The sequence below is a fragment of the Pituophis catenifer genome, unplaced genomic scaffold, assembly GCF_029215685.1.
Source record: "Pituophis catenifer annectens isolate HBS135680 unplaced genomic scaffold, rPitCat1.0.hap2 SCAF_1, whole genome shotgun sequence".
Lineage (NCBI taxonomy): Eukaryota > Metazoa > Chordata > Lepidosauria > Squamata > Colubridae > Pituophis > Pituophis catenifer.
The window spans coordinates 128348700-128373262 of NW_027256881.1; the positions used below are offsets into that span (position 1 = coordinate 128348700).

General features: G+C 38.0%; 1 protein-coding gene across 2 annotated transcripts in view; it reads right to left on the bottom strand.

Annotated features, from left to right (window-relative positions):
* The window catches only part of ARHGEF10 (Rho guanine nucleotide exchange factor 10), a 116636-nt gene that overhangs the window by 84714 nt on the left and 7359 nt on the right, over positions 1–24563 (bottom strand). For both annotated transcript variants that reach the window (XM_070932957.1, XM_070932956.1), the window contains exons 2-7: positions 21208–21298; positions 13792–13935; positions 8973–9272; positions 7936–8002; positions 3990–4069; positions 2462–2518 (exon numbers count right to left, since the gene is read on the bottom strand). In XM_070932957.1, the coding sequence (XP_070789058.1) occupies positions 2462–2518; positions 3990–4069; positions 7936–8002; positions 8973–9272; positions 13792–13935; positions 21208–21247 (688 nt within the window). In that variant the 5' untranslated portion in view covers positions 21248–21298. The remainder of the gene's footprint in view (positions 1–2461; positions 2519–3989; positions 4070–7935; positions 8003–8972; positions 9273–13791; positions 13936–21207; positions 21299–24563) is intronic.

Consider the following 24563-nt stretch of genomic DNA (forward strand, 5'->3'; position numbering starts at 1 on the left):
CCCAGGGAACCCTTAGCGACCTCTCATGGAACTCTAGGTTTCTGCAGAATCTCGGTTAAGAACCATCCAGAGTCATCCTAGGGTCAAAGGGGTTGGGTGAATTAAGTTAACTAATGCTATAAAAAAAACTACCTGGCAAAATAGAAACAGCTGATTTCAGTCAAACTGTGTATTTATATAATATTTATATTGTGTATTTTCCCCCGGTTAGTATGCACTAGTGGCATACAATATCACCATATATAGAATTTCAGAAAAAATATATCTACGCTTAAATGTAAAATCAAGAAATCTTTCTCTTGGCAATGATTTTTATCATGGGTGGCCCAAAGTATGAATAGGCTATGAATAATCTAAACGTTCTAAAATAACTATGGCAGGGAGCAACAATATGAAATATAACTGAGATCAAGGCATTCTATATAGAGATGAAGGACCAGAAGAAAGATCTGGACAACATATTACGTCAACACATCAGATAAGTAGTATTCCCAGAAAAAAAATTATGGGTAACAGCAGACATAAACTGTATATAAGTCAATATACAAAAGCACAAAACAACAGGTTTGAGATAACATTTACTTTTGGCAAACCCTTCACTGGTTTAGAAAAATATTACCCCATCTGTCCTAGTGCAAGAAGGGAGGGGAGATGACATAAAATGAGCAATGAAAAGAGAAGAAAATTTTCTTGTAATATTTTGTTATACTGGTACATATTCAATCTGATTTATGATAATGATAAAGAGAGAGGAAGAATCCTTTGGAGTGAGGAGTTTGCATATCAGATTGTCTACTGTAGTGTCACAACAACATCACATATCACAGACATAAACATTCAGTGGTCTTCTAGTTGTCGTGGTGGCTCAGCTGCTGGGAATTGTATTTGCACAACTTCCCTCAACCTTGAAAAAAATATGATACTCGATTTGAAGGAAAAGGTGCAGGATGGAACAACATCAAGTAAAAAGGAAAACTGTCTCTCTAATTAATTACCAAAAAATTCAGATATAAACAAATCCAATCTGGGTGATGTACAACATCAACATCAAAGACACCACTTCATAAAAATAATTAGATCCAGAATAGTATTAAAAAACAAAACCAACGCCCTAAATAAAGCCGAACATAGGTGTCTACAGTCAATCAGCTGAGACCAAAAGGATGGTGAAATGAAATGGCTTTTACTGGTTTATGGAATTGAACCAGAAGCAGAAGCTTCAACAGACCCGCCCTCGGTGACCAGGCAAGATTTGGCTAGGATGGCCAGATTCAATTTTGGCAAGGCATTGCCTGACTGGTGCTGTGTCCTGGTGCTGTATCCTGGTGCTGTGTGATTTAGGATTTTCAGTGTTATGACCATCCCTTCCAACTGAGTAATGATTATGTCAGGATTACTCCTTTTGTTAGATATCATTTCTAGGGAAGTCCATAGAGAGAGAGAGAGAGAATGTTCTAGGGAACATTTGAACATTCCATATTTCTTCTGGACCACAAACTATTGCCTGGAAACTACCAACTATAGCAACAATTTCTGGAATGGATGAGTCTATGTGTAAGTTGGGAAGAAAAACAGAACATTCCAGTGTTCTTCAGAACACAAATGCAGCCCAAAGTCACTGTTATTGGATGGGCAGACATATAAATTATTTAAGCCAACCAACCAACCAATAAATAAATAAAAGCATTCCAATCTTAACACAATAGGTTTTGTTTATTCCTAATTACTGTATTTTCGGATTATAAGACACACTCCCCCCCCCCCAAAAAAAAGTGGGTGGAAATGTCTGTGCGTCTTATAGAGCGAATATGGGCCTGTTTTTGTCCTCACTAGCATCCAAAAGCACTCTGCAGGCCACAAACGGGCTCATTTTTGGCCTGCAGAGTGCATCTGGAAGCCAGGGAGGGCAAAAACGGGATACACGGAGGCCAAATACTATTTTTTTTTTCTTGTTTTCCTTCACTAAAACTAGGTGTGTCTTACAGTCCGGTGCGTCTAATCGTCCAAAAAATATGGTACTTCCCTGATCTAAATCAACCTCAAACTAAATTTTTCATTTCGGTAAGGTTTGATTGTCCTGCCTATAAGCACAGAATTGAAAAATAGGTACACAATCCAGAATCATTGGTGAGTCTTCAAAAACCTCCACAATTATTGAATTATTAAATGCCTGGAGAGTAACCATCTTTATTAATTTTAATTATATGGAAATGAGATACATTTTCATTTCCATATAATTTTTATTAGGCCACAGTCATCATTTTAGGTGCATAATCCCTAACGTGCCATTCTAAAGCAAAACAAAGACTTCTGTCTGGATCCCCATTCTATATGACAACAGCCTAAAATATAAGAAATATTGTAGGACAGCTACGGAAAATTAAACATTTCTTTCACTTGGAACGTTTATCGGTATTTTCCCCTCTAATACTGTTAATTAAAATTGAATTCAAATTTATACCTGGTTCAGAGTCTGAATTTTCTCTTGGTACATCATCATATATTACTTCATCAGGATCTAAAACCAAAGGAGGGGAAAACCCTTAATGCATTGTTATTGGAGAGATTTCTTTTAAAAATGTGCAACACAAACATCTATAGAGTACACTAAAATAATGATAAACACACACACACATTGTTGTCTAATCAGAAGCATATTATTCATTTGATATTGCTTCACAATTTCAAGTGAGTTAACAAGATGCAAATAAAAATGTTCAAAACCAGCCTCTTGATTTCCTCCTGCAAATAAATAAATTTATTTGCAAATAAATCTGCAGACCTGTTTAATTCTTAAAAGTTCATTTATGTAAATGCATTCATTAGAACACATGTTGATGGTTATGTATCTAAATAAGCATTTTAGATACATAAGATATATAAGCTTCTAATGAATGTGTTTGCATAATTGAAGTTTGTAAGTAAACAACTGAATAGGCATTTTAGATATGAAAATGAATCTTCTATGTTGTGATTCCTCACATGATACAATTGCTCATGTGACAATTTACATTTTCAGCACTGATTCCTTAATATCTAGCCTAAGTATAACTACTACAGGCAACAATTCCTTTTTATTTTACATCTTTCTCAGGAGCATTGTTCAAACTAGCACATGGGCTCAGTTCTTGTCTGTTTCTAGTACACTTTCAGATGTCTATGAATTCATATCTGTTCTTTCTCATTTCTGTCACAGTATAAAGTTTTTTTTAAAAAAAAATATTTACAAAAAGCAGGTGAGATTTTGAGCCAAGAAGTGAATACAATCAAAACAAGAAGAGAAATTAATATCCAATGCATATATTATTTAGAAAGTCAATTCAAATTAATTTCCAAAGTTTAAATTCCTTGGATTTCCTTACAATGAAGAGGTTTTCTTCCAGATTCACTGGAGAAAGGAAACACACATCAAATGCAACATTTTGTTTTTCAGGTTTTGTTTATGCCTTTGAACTTGTACAAAATACATGCTTTCAATTTATGTGTTTCATCTAACTCACATATGTAAATAATTTCCTTATCAAGCAACTAACAAAACATTTTTAAGAGTACTAAGATATGATTGGACATAATACAATATTTATTTTTTGTGGACTATTGTAACATTTCTGCAAATAGAGAAACAATTTCTGAATTAGGGGCGCGCAAAACATATTCTTTCAAACTGTTACAAGCTTGAAATGATACGAAATTTCCCATCCCAGCAGCAAACAGACTATTCAAACATTTTAGAAGCCTTTCAATCTTAGAACAGGATGGTTCGGAGATTAAAAGAGTGCCAAGTTGCTTGAAACACTCAAACTGACATGTTTTGCAGACAATTTTGCATTGCCTACTTGGAATTTATAAATATCATCTGAATAATGAAGAGTCCAAGCATCCAGAAGATGTTGGTCCAGAGTGTAATTAATCGATAAATTCAGCAATCTGAGCCATTGACCCAAGACTATTAAATTCCTGCAGAGGAACTGTTGGTCATCCATACTCACTCTCCATCCACTCTGTATTTGCAGGATCAGCCACCCATTTGGCCAAGGCATTCTCATCTGTGCTTCCCTGATTATCTTCACTATAAAGAAAGCACACACAGAGAAAATAAAGATGATTTTCATGTACTCAATTGCCTTGAAGCACAATCTTGATTGCATCTTGACTTGGAAACTCCATTAAATTTAATGAGAGTAGGAGAATATGCAATTCCATTAATTACCACAATGTTAATTACTGAATTTAAAGAGATCTTCCATGAAATGTTGTCCTCAACAATATATTGTTACTTAAAAATATGCTTCAGAAAAAAAAATCTAAATTGCTTCTGAAAGAAGTGGCAAAGAAGCCTGAGAATCCATTGGGTTTAAAATAGTGCAGGAAAAAAGTGAACACATAAAAGAATCATCTTTGGTGAGGCATAAGTAGTGTTGAATGCAATCTTTTCAGACAAAACCTCTGACCCACATCTCCCAAGTTACCTAAAGTAATGCTAAACACAGCTTCATTCCTCCTATTCAGAAAACAGTGGTACATTTGCATTAGCACTCCCTCCCAGCCCCTCATTAGTCTGCCTCTCTTAGGCATCTCTATAGTCCTACAGAGTGAGAGTCTTTGTAACTCCTTGCCTCTGTCTAGAGGTCATCCAGATTTCTGCAGAACAAATAAGGTGTGCTTGTTTTCCCTCTCCTCATTCATCCAGGAAGAGGGAAGAAGAGAGTGAGAAAATGAAGAAAGCAGCTAGCAGCAATGCCTAAAGTCTTTTCCTTCCCCTCTTTTCTGCTGAGACCCTGCATTTTGGGGTGTCCACCAATAGGAATATCAAATATCAACAACCTCAGATATGCAGATGATACCACACTAATGGCAGAAAATGAAGAGGAACTAAAGAGCCTCTTGATGCGGGTAAAGGAGGAGAGTGCAAAAGTTGGCTTGAAACTCAACATTAAGAAAACTAAGATCATGGCATCTGTCCCTCTCAATTCCTGGCAAATAGATGGGGAAGAAATGAAGGTAGTGACAGATTTTATTTTCCTGTGTTCCAAGATCACCACACATGGGGACTATAGCCAAGAAATTAAAAGATGCTTGCTCCTGGGGAGGAAAGCTATGGCAAATCAAGACAGCATACTAAAAAACAGAGACATCACCCTGCCAACAAAAGTGCGTAAAGTCAAGGCTATGGTTTTCCCAGTTGCAATGTATGGTTGTGAAAGTTGGACCATAAGAAAGGCTGAGTGCCAAAGAATTGAGGCCTTTGAACTATGGTGCTGGAGAAGACTCCTGTGAGTCCCTTGGACTGCAAGGCAATCAAACCAGTTAGTCCTAGAGGAGATCAACCCTGACTGCTCTTTAGAGGGCCAGGTCCTGAAGATAAAGATGAAACTCAAACTCAAATACTTTGGCCAATGAGAAGGAAGGGCTTATGGAGAAGAGCTTAATGCTGGGAACGATTGAGGGCAAAAGAAGAAGGGGATGACAGAGAACGAGGTGGCTAGATGGAGTCACTGAAGCAGTTGGTGTGAGCTTAAATGGACTCCGGGGGATGGTAGGAGACAAGAAGGCCTGGAGGAACATTGTCCATGGGTTGGACACAACTTCGCGACTAACAACCAATAGGAAGGGCAACAAGATGCAGAGGAATCTATTTGCCACCATCTCAGGGTTTTTTATTTCAGGTATGCTGAAGTACAGGGCAATGACTGGGTGAAAAGGGGAGTCCAGCAAGTCTTAAAGTGCCTTCCCTATATTTATACTACTATTCTTTCCGAAATGATTATTCATCTAAAATATAAAGAATGTTGTCAATTCATCTTAAGGCTTTGCCTGTACAAAACAGAATAGAATATTCTTTATTGGCCAAGTGTGACTGAGCACACAAGGAATTTGTCTCCGGTGCAAAAGTTCTCAGGGATCATACAAACACCGAAGTGATAAATCATAAATCACGAGATACAGGTAGTCCTCAATTTATGACCACAACTGAGCCCAAAATTTCTGTTGCTAAGTGAAACATTTGTTAAGTGAGTTTTGCCCCATTTTACAACCTTCATTGCTACACTTAAATGAATAATTGCAGTTGTTAAGTTAGGAACACGGTTAAGTAACTCTGATGCCCCCGTTGACTTTGATTGTCAGAAGGTGACAAAAGGTGATCGCATGATCCCGGAACACTGCAATCATCATAAACATAAATCAGTTTTCAAGTATCTGAATTTTGATTACGTGACCACCGGGATGCTGCAACCGTTATTAGTGTGAAAAACGGTCATAAGTCACTTTTTTCAGTGCCATTGTAACTTTGAACAGTCACTAAATGTACACGATACAAGCAACAGACAGGTGATAGTCATAAAATACCAATATGAGTAGGTAATGAGCTATGCATGCTTCATATTTCATCTCCAAATGAGAAAGAAATATGCAGCTTCTGTGAAGTTTTATAGATCAATTCCATGCTTGCAGAGCTGGGCACTCTGAAGCACCTCTTGGAGACCAAATCCAAAGCACAGTAGAGCCCTGATAAAAAGCAACCTGTTTAATAATGGTCAGGGCTACATTTCTGCTTTATCTTTACTATCCACTAGCATGTGTGAAAAATCACACTCTGGTTGCCTTGACTGCCCAGAAGCTATTGAACAAGCAAACCTCTTAACTGTTTCCTCTCTCTGATTCAGTCTGATAGGGTGGCTGCTTTTAACATGATCTCCTTCACATAAAAACAAGTGCCAAAGATGAACTAATATGCCACTCTGCATCACAGCTGTTTTATTTCCAGTGTCATTGGGAAGAGACAGGGTAGGAACAAACAAAATCTCTAGGCGTTACAGGAGGACTTTCTCCTAGAAATGTTTGGGGAAAAAATGGCCTTGCTTTCATGGACTCGAGAGACTTGGTGGCTTTTGTTCAAATAAGGCCATGTGTATTATTGCCAGTATATTCCCACTGGCTCTAAATTTAGGAAATTGATTTGGTCCATGTTGCCTCGCAAATGTTTCATTTTCATTCCCCACCCACCCAAAGCCCCGATTTGAAAAACACTGTCTGCAGCTCTAAACAGGTAATGTCCACCTGAACTGCTTACAAAAGACACTATAAAGGGAAGGTTTTGGGAAATGACTCAGAAATGAGTCACAGTAATAATTAAGTTTTAGGTACAGGGACAGGTAGTCAGGCTGAAGTAGGAAGAAAGAAACAGAGATTGAAGAGAAAAAGCATTTGCTACAGGAACTAAAAGGAAAAAAAGGTTTTAAAAATCTATATAAAGCAAGAAAGTTCATTTAGTGCAGCATCTTGCTTTGTTCAATAGATGGTCAGATAGATGGTTTTGGAAAAATGGCAGGCATGACATTGCTACAGCTTGACTACCCTCAAAGAAGTAATAAGGCATTTGTAGCGCTAGATGTACCAGCCTATATCCAATAATAACATAATCAGACATCAGCCGTCTTCTGGAACAGATTTTGGACAAGCTTGTTGAGGAGCATTTATTTCATAGATGTCATTCCACCAACAGACAAGCATTATTAACCATGGTCTGTATTGTCCCAAAGGTGCTTTTTTCAAGAGACAACTGGACTCTCTTATTTTTCTTTGAAGACGTTTTGCTTCTCATCCAAGAAGATTCTTCATCAGAGTTCTTGGATGAGAAGCAAAACGTCTTCAAAGAAAAACAAGGAAGTCCAGATGCCTCTTGAAAAAAGCACCATTGGGACAACCATGATCTGGATGATTGAGAATCTCCATAGACATGGTCTGTATTGTTAAAGAAGTTGAATATGACAATGAAAAGACGGACTTGTGGAAGGATCTTATCACTTTTTCCTGAACATGTACTAATCCTGCTGTCCTCAGTTTAAAACACTACTTTTCTACTGAACTCCAGATGTACTGATACTTCAGTTATGTTATACTTTCACAATAAATGTCATTAAATATTTGACTTACCTGTTTGGAGGTTCTTCTGAACTCTGAGAATTTGAATGACCATCTTCGGCTACTATATGAACACTTGCTAAAGAAATGATACAGTCTCTCAGTGACGGTGACGTTAAGGGAAAGCATTTTAAATTAACATTCATTATAGTGATTTGTCAAATAAGATTTCCTGCTCTTAAATATTGTTCAGTGGGCTTCTAAAGGCCTCCATTAATAATGCATTTTATGAGCTCCTCTGAATATGGGATTATAAATATTTAAGTAAGCAAAAAGGGCATGCTATATCCTTCCGTGCATATATGTAAAACCCCTTTCATTTTATAACCTATGGATAGAATATAATTCTTTATTGGCCAAGTGTGATTAGACACACAAAGAATTTGTGTCCGGTGCATAAACTCTCAGCGTACATACAAACAAAGTGATAGATTCATGGATCATAGTTACAACCATTAGTCATAATATACAAGTGATAAATCATAGATAACCAACAGGAGAAGATAGTAGGAAAGATGAGAAGGATAATATCAATACATTGGGTAAATATCTTTTATAGTTTAGAAATAGAGACATTTCAAAGAACTGAGAAATACAGATAAGAGTTTCTATAATCCAATGTAGAATAAACAGATTTCTGCTTCTGCAAGAAGACTATTTCTGCTTTCCAAATATCCCTTTGCATACTCTCCAAGTTTTACCAAAAGAACCAGGCAGAGAGAATTTGAGGGGAAGAGAAGAGGGGAGGGTCCTATTAAGAATTTATTTCGTTTATTAAAAACACAATCCTAATAAAATTGACACTTTCTAGCACAAAAAATAAGTTGTCAACACCACAAAATATCATTAACAGACTACATAAATCTTATTGATATTAACAAAGATATTTAAGCTATGTGGCAGGGTGCAAAACTCAATGTCCAATCCACTGAGCAATGTGCATAGCTTTGGATTACAAAGAGGGTTCAAAATATCCAAGAAATTAGAGGACATTGACAGGAAAATAATTCTATTTTTAAAAAATATAATTATGCATAGCTCTACACTACCTTCTTCATCCACAGAAGGGTTGCGGATTATAATAGGACTGGAATACGCCGGCAATATCAATGGCAAATTGGATGGCACGGCATAGCCACAAGGCACTGGAACCGAATAGCCACTTGAGAGGGTGGGACTTATAGTTCCATCTTGTGTGGTTGGCTCTGGTGACAGCAACAGCTCCTTTTCCTGCATTGGCGAAATGGTTATGACAGAGTATGGGTTTACCCTTGGTAGGATGCCCTCTGCATTGGCTTTGGAGCTCTGCTTTTTCTCTGTTTCTTCTAGGTTTTCTAGACTTTCATTACCTTGAATACAAAAGATACATATTGCTGTCAAAGCAACTCTTCTCATAACGAGAAAAAAAAAATCAAACTTCCTCCCTCTGCAAAATGGCTTCTCCTCCCCTTCAAACCAAGCTACTTTCCATGTACTGCACTTCAGATCTGAGGGCAAAATGATGCTACATGGAGTATTTATATAGTGCTGGTCTTCGACTCCTTAAAGCAGGGGTGTCAAACACAAGGCCTGCGAGCAGTGGTGGGATTCAATATTTTTAACAACCGGTTCTGTAGGCGTGGCTTAGTTGGGGGTGTGGCTTGGTGGTCATGTGACCGGGTGGGCGTGGCTATGTGCATAGGGACTACTCAGAGGGCTGAAAAAAGTCATTTCTGACTGGTCCTCGCACTTATGACCATCCTCACATTTATGCCCATTGCGGCATTCTTAACAAACGTGTCAGTCATTTCACCACTACTTCTCTTCACCATGGTGACAAGATATGGCATAAAATGTAAAATGTGAGGACAGTCGTAAGTTCAAGGACTGGTCAAAAGTGCGAGGACCGGTCAAAAATAACTTTTTCAGCCTTCTGACTAGTCCATATGCACATAGGGACTATTCAGAGGGCTGAAAAAAGTCATTTCTGACTGGTCCTCACATTTTTGACCGGTCCTCGCACTTATGACCTTCCTCACATTTATGCCCGTTGCGACATTCTTAACAACTGTGGGTCAGTCATTTCACCACTACTTGTCTTCACCACAGTGACAAGATAGGGCACAAAACATAAAATGTGAGTACAGTCGTAAGTGCGAGGACTGGTCAAAAGTGCGAGGACCGGTCAAAAATAACTTTTTCAGCCCTCTGAGTAATCCATATGCACAAAAGGATACAGCAATAGAGAGGGATGAAGGAAGGAGAAGAGAGATGGAAGAAAGAAGGAGAGACAGGGAAAGAAGAGAAGGGAGGAAGGGAAGGGAAATTAGAGTAAGAATGAGGGTAAGAGAGGGAGGAAGAGAGGAGGAGAAGAAGAGGGGAGGAAGAGAAAGTAAGAAGGAAAGAAAAGAGAGAGGTGGTAGGTTTGAGGAGAAAGATTGCTGTACAATAAAAAAGATGAAAGGGAAGAAAACCAACCCCAAATAAATATAAAGATATTAAGATAAAGAATGAATTGTTAAACTTTAAAGAATAAAAGAGAATAAATATGAATAAATAGCAGTAATTAGAAACACACATACAAACATACAATGTATTTTCTTTGAACAGAGTATTTGGCCAGTTCACAAATTTAAACAGTGTTTAGTCATTTCAATTAAATTTACAATTTCTATATTTCCTTTTTGCCATATTTATTCCTTATCTATTTTTTTTAAAAAAAACAATATTACCCTTCATCCTCATCTCTAATCTTAATCAAATTCAATTTTTCCCTTCTATTCTATATTATACCCCTTCCCATTGTCATCTATTTTTATATCCATCCTCACATTGGTTAATTATGTAATATTACAGTTGTTTAATATAAATTCAACATTTTAATATAAATCAATTAGTTATATAACTATCTTTTTTGTATATTAATCAATATGAACATGAATATTCCAATTATTTCCATGCAATCCAATTTCTTACAAATCAATTAATTATATTTACCAATAATAATAAACCAAATAATTTCCCCCATATATTCCTCCAAACCACAATTTAACTATTTCTGCTTTCAACACAATATACAATTATTAGTATCTCAATTATTACAATTCCCTATTTAAATAGAGCTTTTTTTCTTTTGTGTTTTAAAATCTTGAACTCTCCTCTTTTTTCCTAAAGAGTAACTACCTCTTTAGGGGAAACTACCTTTCCACTAAAGGTAGCTTGCACCTACCTTTTTTGGTTAGGAAAAAGAAAAGAAATCTGCCTGCCTAATTTCTCAACGTTCCATCAACAGTAAAGCAGGCTTTTACTTTCAGTTTCGTTTTTCAGCATAGATAGGGGGAAAAAAATCTGCACTCTTTGCAAGCAAGCAGCAGAGCCCTGAGCAAAACAGCTGAGAACAAATCAGCTGAGAGTCGGGATAGAATCAAGGGGCTAATTAGCCTATGCTGAAGCTCCGCAGGCCAATAAAATTACAAAAAAACACTGAACCGTTTGTTAAATTGCTGGCTCGCCCGTCCCTCGCCCACCACTATTTATTGGCAATAAATAGTGGTGCGGACGGGCGGGGCAAGGGGCGGGGTGAGCCAGCAATTTAACAAAGGGTTCGCCCGAACCCCCTAGAATCCGCAGAATCCCACCACTGCCTGCGAGCCAGATCCGGCCCACAGGGTGCTTAGATCTGGCCTGCGGGGCCAACCTGGAAACAGCGAAGGATTGGCCCACAGTGCCTCTGCCAACACACAGCCCCCCCCCCAACTCCATTTTTGCTGGCAGAGGGCCGCAGGAGGCCGTTGCGGCCAAAAACAGAGCTCAGGAGCCCGTTTTCGCTGGCAGAGCGCTTGGGCCACCAGACACCCCCACTATGGGTGACATCATGCTGGCCATGCCCACCCTGGCCATGCCCACCCTGGCCCCCAAGGTCAAACACAACTCTGATGTGGCCTTCAATGAAATTGAGTTTGGCATCCCTGCCTTAAAGCAACTGTCTTTCCCAGAATAATGCAGTTGACTTCTTGAAGAAGGAAAGCTTTGCAATGGCCAACAAGAGCTCTTTTTTCCCCCTTTGTTTTCTCCTCCTGGGATTTTAAGGCAATCTAGAGAGCATTGAACCACACCTGGTTTCCAATTATAAAAGGAAAATGCTGAGGGCAGGGGTATGTTTTGAAGGAAGATTTGTTTCAGGTGGAAGAACAGAAAGGAAGAATTTGCAGCTCAACAGGTAGGTGATGGGGCTGGACTTCAGCAAACCAACAGGAGGCAAGCTGAAAGGGGAAGCAGAGCTCAGGAGGTTCACCACTCCAACAGAAATGGTGAGAAACTGCAGCCAGTCAACAGGTGGTAAAACACCTTCTTTTTCCACCTCAGCACAGACTGAGTATCTGCAAAGCAGCAGAAAGACATTTTGGTTTCCTCCTGTACCATTACAAAAAAAACAAAAACCCACCTCCCAAGAGGGCTTTGGGGCCTGAAAAGAGAGGTGGAGACTGGCTACAAATATTTCTATAGGTGTTACAGCAGAGGCCCAATAATAGTGAGACAGAATGCTGTGTTATTTTAAATTAGCTTGCATACAAATAGAATCCACAGCTTGAGTGTTTAATCTGTTAGGCAAACTATTCGGCCTTGAGATTTAGAACAGAGTGGAGGTGTTGAGTGCTTCAGATTGGAAGGGTGTTTCAGAGTGTACAAGGGCACTTATCTGCAATTCCTTAAACCTAATGGTTTTTTTCCCCTGGGATTGGTAACTGTTGAAGTATAAGGGGGGTAGGGGGGTTTGTCTTTTGAGAAATAGTGCAAATCACCAACAAACAGACCGTTTTTGTCTTTCCTGTGTTTTAAAGGAAAGCCTTTAAAAAGCTTTTGTTATAAATTTAACAAACTTGCTTATTTTCCTAACTTCTACCTTCACATATTATACTATATACTAACATATTGTATTATACTAAGTATAGGGTAATATAGCATAAGCATAGTAATAACACTATGTCTATACCTATGTATATATTTAAATCAGTGTTGAAATCCAGCAGGTTCTGACAAGTTCTGAAGAACTGGTAGCGGAAATTTTCAGTAGTTCAGAGAACTGGCAAATACCACCTCTGGCTGGCCCCAGAGTGGGGTGGGAATGGAGATTTTGCAATATCCTTCCCCCAGGAGTGGGGAGGGAATGGGGATTTTGCAGTATCCTTCCCCTGCCATGCCCACCAAGCCACACCCACCAAGCCACGCCCACAGAACCGGTAGTAAAAAATTTGGATTTCAACACTGATTTAAATGCAAAATAGTCGTATAACAATTCCATTCTCCTTTGTTGCCTGACCTTATACCAAGGTTTTCAGCCACCTTCAGGTTGGTAGGCTTCAATTGCTGTCAGCTGCTGTTCTAATCTGGAGAGCCCAAGTCTTGTAAACTTCTCTCCACTGAGAACCAGGCTGACATAGATAGAAAAACTTTATCAACTCAAGCAGTGACTTGTCCTGAATTACTCAACTCTCACCATTCAATATAGGAGCATTAGAAAATCTGACAATTTTATACAGTAGTCATGTTGGCCTGCTCTTGCAAATTCTTATGACAGGCAGGGCAGAGAATTCCAGAAAGCTGCATACTCTGCATTGGAGTAATCTCTGAATCTATACATTGAGAGTGTCATCTCATAGTAGCTTAATTGCATGGGCCCCTAAAAGTAACTTGCATACAGCTTTTCCTGGGACAAATCTCATTTAGGTTTTCATGCAATTAACAGTTGTAATTTTTGAGAGCCCAAATTGGTTCAATCCATGATTCCCAGGAGTGACGATTTGCATGGACTATAGAGTTACTCTCAAAGGCAATTCATATTTGCAAAAAGTAACATTCCCATTATTTATTTTGCCTGGAATCTTGTACCTATACAATTTGCCTCTTCTTGAATTGGCAAAATAGTTTGTCTGTCCGCTTCTGGTATCTCATCTCCGCTATCAAAGTCAAACTGTTCTCCTTCTTCGTCCTCTTCTTCATTAGCAGCAGTGATTGGTATGTCATTTCCTAAAACTAAAAAGTGGACATCGTGAAAAGACAAACCAAACCCTTGACAAACAATGGGTATGAAATGAGTTACAATCACACTTTTAACACTTAGCATTATAACTTAGGACATTAGGACTTCAGTATGCGTCACATATCAATCTTACATTCATCCTATGAATATCTATTTTCAAAATTATAACATATATTGATTACTGCAGAACTAGTGTTGGAAGTATATAGGAAGCAGATGGTACAAAATCAGAGATACATGAGAAGAAATGCCACTACTTAGTTGACAGCTTTTATTGCTCAAAAGTAATGTATGCAATATATTATTTTGATATACATGCAATCAATTTATCCATCATTCTTAGAAGCAAATTAAAACTATGGAACTTCCAAATAATCAATGCTGATACAGAAGAATGCAGACAATCTGCTCTTAGTGATCAGCATCCTTACACGTCCATCAAAAGGTGTTTAAAGCCAATAAGAATCTCCAATACACTTTTCAACATTTAAATCATTTCATACCAAGTTTATTTTTTATATATTTTTTATCATGTATAAGTATTCCTAAAACCAAAATGAACTACCTGGGTTCAAATAAATTTATGTCAGGAAACATTCGCAAGCTTGCCCTTTTATAACCATATATAGGTAATCCTCGATTTACGACAGGTTGCTTAGTAACCGCTCAGTTACAGTAGACCCCCTCCCCCCAAAAGCTACTTATGACCTGGTTTTAAGTTCATTGCTGCAGTGCCCATACTATCATTTGTCCTTACAATCAACTGCAGGGACAGAAAGGAGAATACAGGGTGCCTCAGGGGACAGAGGAGCTTGGAAGGCCTAGGGTGGGTGGGGATCATGAGGTAATCACATGAGCACTTAACAGCTGTCACGACTTCTGACCATCATAGGCAATCTCCATTAGTCCGCCTTGAGTTGAGGACTATCTGTATTCCTATTATATAGAACATGTCTCCAATATGAACAGGGGTGCCAAACTCACGTCGTTACAGCGACGTCACATGACGTATCGGGACTTTTTTCCCCTTCACTAAGATGGGCGTGGCCAGCACATGATACATCCGGCCCACAAGTCCGGGAGTTTGACAGCCCCTAGTATGAACATGCAATGCTTTAATATTAAGTTATATGTTAGTTCAGAGTAAACTCTGTTAAAATATTTAGCACCTCGCATTACAATGCTAATTTGATAACACACTGACTTATATATTCACAGATATTACAAGAAATAAACAACTGGCCAATTGAAAGGCAGCAGATTCTTATATAAAGTCATTAGATAAGCTCTTTTTTTAATTAAAAATGATATCAGGCATATTTCAAAGAACCAGTGATGTCAGACCTGGGTGTTTACTAGAAAAAATTGGCCTAAGAACAATACCCAGAGATTTAATATTGCTAGAGAAACTTTTATCCAAATGTGAATCTATGGGGAGTAGTATTGGAATATATTAAATAAATAAAGGTGGATTCCAAAACAGATGAGGTCTGTAGTCTGCCAAGGATGGCTATGTTATTTAATAGTTTCCCTGAGGAAGGTATCAAAGCTTTTGCCTGCTGGTGAATAAAACAATATTAGAGGCTATGTGAGTATTGATTTCTCTTGATCTTCTAGCTCAGGGTGTCAAACTCACGGCCTGCGAGGCGGATGTGTCATGTGCTGGCCACCCCCACCTCTGGTTTACCAAAGGGGGAAAAAGTCATGATACGTCATGTGATACGTCAAGTTTGACACCCCTGTTCTAGCTAAACATTTAGTCTATTTTGACTCACTTTACAAGAAGATCAAACTTTACCCGATCCCAGTCAATACCATTCTTATTTACCTTTCTTTTGTCCAGTGATGGCAATTAACAAAATAAATAAAATATGCTTTATATTTATAACTTACTAACAAAGTCTGGATTCTTACCCTCAATCAGTATTAACTGTTAATGTTATCAGCTGCTAGCCTTTTCTGACTTGGGAGTTCTTCAAATACCATTTTCAGAGCAATAAAACAAAAAAAATTAAAATAAATATTTAATAAAGACAAAACTCAGAACTTTGGCCACATATGCGTTTTTTAGGTTATCTGAATCACCGCCCTGCCTAATTTCTGAGAAGGTAATGGCTGGGGTAATTAAATGGGTACTAAATACTTTTCATCTGATCATTTTAAATGCAATCAACACCTTTAAAAAACCTATTAAGACTGGAAGGTCTTGCCTTTTTAAGAACACATAAAAGAGTTCCAAATTTATGGAAAAGTAAAAGCAAATTTATGGAAGAATAAATTTATAGAAGAGGAAAGGTTACATTTTTGTGCATACATCTCCTTAGTATGTGGGAATGACTTGGGAAGAGAGATGTTGCCTAGGGGACAATAACATAGGCCAGATCATAGCCTACAGCTGCATAATGGATGTAGAAAGCAGCTCAGAAGGATCTCCCTCCAAAAAAGGGCTTGGGCTGCAAAGAAGACAGTGGGATATTTGTACTTTCAGACTTGTAAGAGTCTCTTAATGTAGCCTTACATTAAACCAGAATTAGCTAATATGGTCCTCCTTCCAATCTGGTCTTCCCAGAAAGGCTGACACTTTCCCACAATAATCAAAACATCTATAAAAAAAGCTTTCTTGGGTCTGGAGCAGGGGTGAAATCCAGCAGGTTCTGACAGGTTTTGGAGAACCAGAAGCGGAAATTTTGAGCAGTTCAGAGAACTGGTAGCGGAAATTTTGAGTAGTTCAGAGAACCGGCAAATACTATTTCTGGCTGGCCCCAGAGTGAGGTGGGAATGGAGATTTTGCAATAACCTTCCTCCAAGAGTGGGGTGGGAATGGAGATTTTGCAGTCTCCTTCCCTGTCACGCCCACCAAGCCACACCCACCAAGCCCACCAAGCCACGCCCACAGAACCGGTAGTAAAAAAATTTGGATTTCACCACTGGTCTAGAGAGATACAAAAATGTCTTGATGTGGAGCTGCAAGAGCAGACGGACTTCTAAACATACAATGCTTTCTTAGAAATAAGAACGGTTAGGACTATATTTTCATTTTATCCTTATATTTACAATTAAATGGAAGAAATGTGTGTTGCCAAGGAAATTGCCTGCACTAACATTTTCAAGTTGCTGCATGGATTCCTTTGGTAGCCTTCTTGCGTTTCCTTTATTTATTTTCATTTGTGAAGAATAATTTATTCAAGAGGGAAAAGAATAGCTGCACAATGTGCTTGACTGAACACTAAAATCCATTTCTCTGACAGCAGTCTTTGATTTTAAAATAGGGAAGGAAACAGTGCCTTTCCCATGGTCTCCACATAACACTAGATAGAAATCAACAGGGTGATTTGATTTTAGAATCAAAATGGACGCCTTAAGACTAACATCTAGAGCTGTGGTCCTATGCCCTACACCCTGAGGAAATGTTTGATTATATTCACAAACAAGTAATTTTGACTTATGACTCATCCCTTACAGAAACAAGCCGCTCTTTGTCACACACCCTGAAATTCTATTTTGTACCCTCTGGGACTATGGGCACTCCAGTTGGCAACTTCTGATTTTGGGCCATAAAGGAATATCAGAACTATAAACTACACACAGGAGTAAAAAAGAAAAAGATATCCCAGTATGGCACACCCACTTCTGTATTCTTGCCAAGTAAACTGACTAGGCATGTCCATGAAGTCACCAGGAGCCCAGCATGACTTGAGAGATTTATCTTTAATTGGAAATATGTCCTTTCATGTATAAGTTAACAATGCACAATGCCCTGCTTACATTAGTGGGGGAAAAAGATTTATGTTCTATCTCTCTGTTGTGAAGCATGGCTGTTATATAAAAGTAAATAATTAAAGCTACTTTACTTAATTTTATTTTTCTCTGATGTTTTAAAAATTAAATACTTTGGCTTTTCCCTTTCTTTTTAAAAGACTCTTCTCTTTTAAAACTCAGAAATTCAGAGACCAAACAATCTACCAGCAGCTTCCACAAAAAGGACTATTGAGGGCTACAATTCAGAAGCTGTTCTCATTCAACTTAAATCTTGGCTCCATTTGTACCATCTTTTGTAACAGTCTGTGTGCATAAATGGGCATATCGCACAAACAAATGCCATATAATACAAAGTTCAGTTTAAGCAATATTCTTACAATCCTCAAAGAAGGCTCTGTCAGGCAGACTTCCTATTAAATTCTTGCTAAACTCCTCACTCTAAATTACATGAATTTTAATAATCCATAATTTATAAATATGACCAACAACCAGTGCACAAATTATTTTAACTATTTCTTTGTGATCATATGTAGAATTTACTTCTGAAATGTCACAAATAGGATTGCAGTCTATCAGGCGTTTTTCATTAATTTATAAAAAGGGTGCCATATTTTCTTGTATTTCAGGGTAGTAGTCTTCTTTTTCTAAATATATTTTCATTAAATAATTACCCAAAGTTGAACATTCTTCACCAAAGTTTCTGAACATTTCTACACACAGATAAAGTTTTAGAAGATAAATAAGTATGATTCATTCTGGCCGTAGCCAAAGGTTCAAAAAACAGGTTTGAACTTTTGATGCCTCTCCATCCAATGTGGTCCCAGCCTTCCCAAATCTCCAGAAAATAAATCATTTGTCTTTGGATAGTGTGGTATTTCCAGATTGTGGAACATAAAAACAATTTTCTTTACAGCAAACAAAGTATAATACAATGGAATTATTAAATCCCTCAGACTCATCCTAAACATAACTCAGAAGATCTGGATATACTATCTCACTTTAAAAAAAAAGAAAGCGTTTTTGCACTGCAAGGAAGTCATAGAGATACTGGCGCGATGATATGGAACTCCCAAGAAATTGTATAATGGAGACAGTACAATGGAAATCAGTGTTGGCAATTTCAGAAGAGACTACTATTTTATTTTACATTTGGGGTTAAACTATCCTTAATACATACTGGAAGGAAGTAACATTTGCTGCTGGGCAGCATTTTCACATTTTTTCAGCCAAATAATATATTATTTATGGCTGAATTAAAAGGCAGTGTTCCCTTTCAAATACTTAGGCAAATGGAATTCTGTGAGCATACAGAACTTGATTAAGTGTTGCATAAAAGCAAATTTTCAGTGAGTATCAGGTATCCTTGAGGTAGTATCAGGGTATTTTATGGATTCCATCATTCATGAATTCAGAGTCAGCCCAGCACTACCTGCCATGAGTACACTATATGAAACATTACCTTTGCATATGTTTCATTTTTACGCTGCTCAGAGTCCTTCTATGAGGGATATGGGTCATTTCTAAACAAGAGAGAGAGGGGGAGGAGGGAGGGAGAGAGAAAGAGAGAAAGACAGACAGAGGGACAGGTAGGTGAGAGATACAGATAAATAGACAGATACAGACAGAAGACACCAAAGGCACTATGCACTCAGCTGGGGTTTTGTTATATATAAAAATAAAATATTAATTTAGAAAAGCCTGAAACAGACTTCTCAGACTTCTTCTGATATTGGAAGTTAAGAAAATTTATCCAAGCCAGAAAGCCTCATGGTTAAGGATCATTGAGCATTAAGGAAATTGAGGCAAACCATATTTTATTCATTAAATTAAAATTTGAGGTTGCCCAACTCCTCCATAACTCTGAGGGACTTATAATTAAAAGAAAACAACATATACTAAAAAAAGAGTACTGCTGCAGAGAAAACCTTGATACAAATAAAACCAAGAAGTCAAAGGGACATGACCACCATCCTTTCCCAGGAAAACAACCACGTTTTTTATAGTTTGTGGAAATTCAAGCAGTGTGACTTTCAGAGCATAACACTGCAGAGGTCAGCGTCTGCCATCAAGAAGGCATGCTTTCTGGGTGCTGCAAGGTGACATTGTTTGCTTAATGAGATTTAGAATGTGTCCACTTTATCAGCCCTCATTGAACTGGTAAAAACATATGGAGAGAAGCAGTCCCATGAAGGGCTTTACACCAGTAGTTAATAACCATTATACGGAATTGCACCCAGAAGCCAGCCAATAACATTGCAAATTTTGAAGCAGTGGGAACACATGTCATGACACATATCATTGCCTGCACTACCACTACTCTATATCAGGTATAACTATTGGGTAATCTTCAAGGGCAGCCATAGGGATGGCTATAGAAGGCATCACAGTAATCCAACTGTGAGAGACCAAGGTGTAATTGACCTCCTTGGTCCTGAAGGGCCTCCTGGTTCAAGAAGGAGATATACCACTAGATGAACGTGTACAAAATTTATTTCTCTTTCAGCAGCTGTCAGTCCAAGAGGACCCCCCAAACTGTGCCAATCACACAAGGGGAACAGTAACCACATTGAAAATTAAACATGGACTATCCCCAGAAACAGATAATGAATCCTTACAGGCCTCCCCATCCACATCTGGAGAGGCTCCAGGTACTGAGCCAGGACTTGGACAGGGTCACTTCTTTGGCCTGGGGGCTACTGATGATTCTTAACCCCACAGCAAATAGATGGCTTCACCTAGTGATTCTATGAAGAATCAGTTAAAACCCTAGCCGGAACACAAACAGATATAGCTAATGCAGAAAAGAGATTGCAAACTACGTTTAGTCAACATTGTCCAGAAAATGATGCATTCACATATGTTTTCACTGGCTCTGTCCCATCACATATATTGACTTATCCACCCTAAATAAAAACTGCATTGTAAACAACCTTGCATTAGCATAACCATCCCACAATAATAGAGATCCAGTTCCCGATAGGAGATAATATATACCGTAACAAATGAAAAAGATTACTAGAAACAACTTCTCATCTTTAATAACCAGTGCCAACGAATGAAGTAATTCAGTGGAATCTTAAGGAAATCCAAAACATATGCTAGACACAGAATCTTCTCCCCATGAGTTTATGAAAACAAAGAATGCAGTAAAAGAAACAACAACGATGTAATTCAGAATAGTATAACAACATTTAAGGAATTATTTTAAAAACCGCCACCCTGATGTAGTGGTTAAGACACCAGGCTAAAACCTAGGAGACTATGAATTCTAGTCCCACCTGAGGCATGAAGCCAGCTAAATGGCCAGTCCCTCTATCTGAGCCCCAGAAAGGAAGCAGTGGCAAACCACTCCCAAAAATCTTACTAAAGAAATTGCAGGAAATAGGCCAGACAGTATCCAGGCGTCAACAATGACTTAAACATACAAAATAAATAAATTCAAGTATTTTAAAATGCAGGCACTTTCAATTTAGCATGAACAGCCATACTTTTTAAATTTGTATTACCTTCAGGAGGTGGTGGTGGAGGGAATCCTTCCATTTCCATTCTATTCTTCTTTCCCTAATGTGTTTTCTTTTCAATGTACAATAAATGATTCTGTAATAAAAGACAAGTTAAAACAGGTGAACATCTTTTCACATTTTTAGAACATAACATATACCATAGTGACTATGCGGCCGCGCGGGCTGTTATGGGAGCTTCCCTTTACTTCCAGTTACTCCCGTGTAACACATCTCCTGCGCGAGCTGCACTAGCTGCTGGTGGCTCTTCAGATCCGCTTCAAGGTGCTGGTACTTACCTATAAAGCCCTTCATGGCATGGGCCCGGGGTACTTGCAGGACCACCTCCTACCGGCCTCCCACCACCCAGTGTGCTCACATAGGACAGCCCTTCTCCGGGTGCCGTCGGCCAGACAATGTCGGCTGGCGGCCCCAGGATGAAGGTGTTCTCTGTGGTCGCACCGACCCTCTGGAATGGGTTACTCACGGGCTCCGGACGGCCCCGACCTTCGCACTTTCCACGCCAACCTGAAGACATGGCTTTTTCAGCAAATTCCCTGATCTGCTGCGAGGTTTTAATTGTCTGGAGATTTTAAATTGGTTTGTGTTAGCACTATTTTATTGTTATGTTGTTTTTATTCTGTGAGCCGCCCCGAGTCCTACGGGAGAAGGGCGGCATATAAATTTGATAAAATAAATAAATAAATAAATAAATAAATAAATAAATAAATAAATAAATAAATAAGCCACCCTTCTCCGGAGACTCAGGACGGCTTACAATGCATTAAGCAATAGCCTTCATACTTTTGTATATACCTGCTTAGTACGGCTTTCGGGGCTCCCTAAGCGGTGTTCTTTTTTTATACAAGGTCAGCTTATTGCCCCCACAAACCGGGTCCTCATTTTACCTACCTCGAAAGGATGGAAGGCTGAGTCAACCTTGAGCCTGGTGAGATTTGAACTTGCAGTAATTGCAGGCAGCTGGCAACTAAGTGCTACTTTAACTGTAGGCATGAAAGCCACTGGATCACTTTCATTCTCAGCCCAACCCACCTCACAGGGTTATTGTGGGGAAAATAGTATTAGAAAGAAGTAGTAGTATGTTTGTCACTTTTATTACTTATGAAGTAATAAAGATGGGGGAAACCTAATAAATAAAGTAGCAGAAGCCATTATAGTACAACAGTGCCTTATGACAACCTACAACCACAATGTGTCCTTTATTATAGGTAGTGCTTTATTTCAGAAATAGATTTAAATTTATGTTTATTTATTTTTCAAAAATCACTCTGTCCTTTATTTTGGTCATTTAACTTTTACCATACAAACAGCACAAAAATGCAGCCTCTTTCATATTCTTGTGAAAAACCATGCAAATGGAATTGTCTTTTTAAAATGAATTTAAATATACTGTTTGATTTTAGATATTTTTAGTAGGTTATGCATTTTGATAAAGTTTTTCTTGGTTTTGTTCTTGAATTTTCCTTTGTAAAAAGTTTGAAAATTTTATCCTTGTGAATTTCTTTCAGATTTTCCCCTTTTTCAGGTGTGTCCTTTATTTTTTTTTCCAAGAAAATATGATCACCATAGCCATACCACATCAAGAATCCACTCAATACCATTTTGCTTGTGTTTAATAGCAGAAACTTTCATTAAGGTTATTGATGCCAGACACTTAGTAAGTTGTTCTCAAACAAATACTGTGCCAGAAAATCTATCTTTATTATACCAACCTAAACTCTCCTTCATTTGTCCTAACATCTTCCATTTTTACGCTGATACAGAAATGACTGCCTGCAGTATAACTGTGCTTGTGTTATCATGCTATACTAACTCAGCAATTAACTCAGGCACTCGGCCAACAGCCCTTACCAATATCAAAAGTGTAAGATACTCATAAGCCTTCTCTAAGCCTATATTATGGGCTGGGGCTACTCTATAATAAAATAATTTGACAGATTTATGATTAAATGGCATGAGGCTTAAATCCAGATAAACTTAACTTCAAATTAATTCATAATCCTGAACAACAAGGAATTAAGGACAGAATTTTTAAGTTTAGCAATAAGAAACGCAGGGATTAAAAATTACATCAATAAGCTTTAAACCCAGAAACAAGCCTAAAATACCAGACTTAAAGAAAGTACGTATAGTGCTCAACTTACAACAGTTCATTTAGTAACCCTTTGAAGTTACAATGACACTGAAAAAAAGTGACTCGTTACCATTTTTCACACTTACGACTGTTGCAGCATCTCCAAGGACACATAGTCAAAATTTGGACAGTTGGCAACTGGCTCATATTTATGAAGGCTGCAGTATCCCAAGGTCATATTATCACATTTTGCAACCTCCTGATAAGCAAAATCAATGGGGAAGCTAGATTCACTTAACAATCGTGTTACTAATTTAACAAATGCAGTGATTCACCTAACAACTTTGGCAACAAAGGTTGTAAAATGGGACAAAGTTCACTTAACAGCTGTCTTATTTAGCAACAGAAATTCTGGGCTCAGTTGTGGTTTTAAGTTGTAAAGACTGTGCATACAGCTTGCTTGTTCTGCATTTCCATGCATTTTCGCAGTATATAAGGCCTTGCCAGTAGTTTATAAGGAAGAGGCACACTGCCAGTACTTCTCTCCAATTTGCTTATGATATTAGCAACTTTTGCTAGGACTGTGCCAAAATTTCTTGCTGGCTTCAGATTTTTGCTATAATCCTATTGAGAAACTGACACATCCCCATGTTAAAATGCAAAGGAACCACGTTGCATGATACAGCCTTAGAACAGGCCACAACATGTACAGTAATACTTTTTCATCAGTTTTCGTGTCTCTCTCATACGTTGGGAAGCCAACCGAATTCATGACACTGAGATGGGCGGTGAATAAACATAATAGTAAAACGTGTTAAATTCACAAATTCAAGCATTTCATTATGTGAGTGAAATACCCTAAATTTAATTTAATACAATTTTGATCTAACATGTCATGGGCCAGTTTTTGTTTGTTTGGGGTGTTTGTCTCAATTACCTATGAATCAAAGAAAAAAAGGCCATTGTTTTTGGATAATTACCATATGAAATGCATTCTTTACTAAGGGGTTGCAGAACTGACACCCACAGTGGAAATTTGAATTAAATATTACCGAGCTTGAAAAAAAAAAGAACTTGTTTTGAATCTCACAAGAATATTTTGAGCAAGCAAAATATGTTTCAATGGTTTTCAATGTTGTGATAGCCATCTTACAAATACTGAGCTGTCTATAACAACATGAATGCAATCTCAACGACATGACTATCGCTATTTTCAATGTGTATAATTTAGCAATTAATTTTCTATATCATAGATTGTTTATGTTCC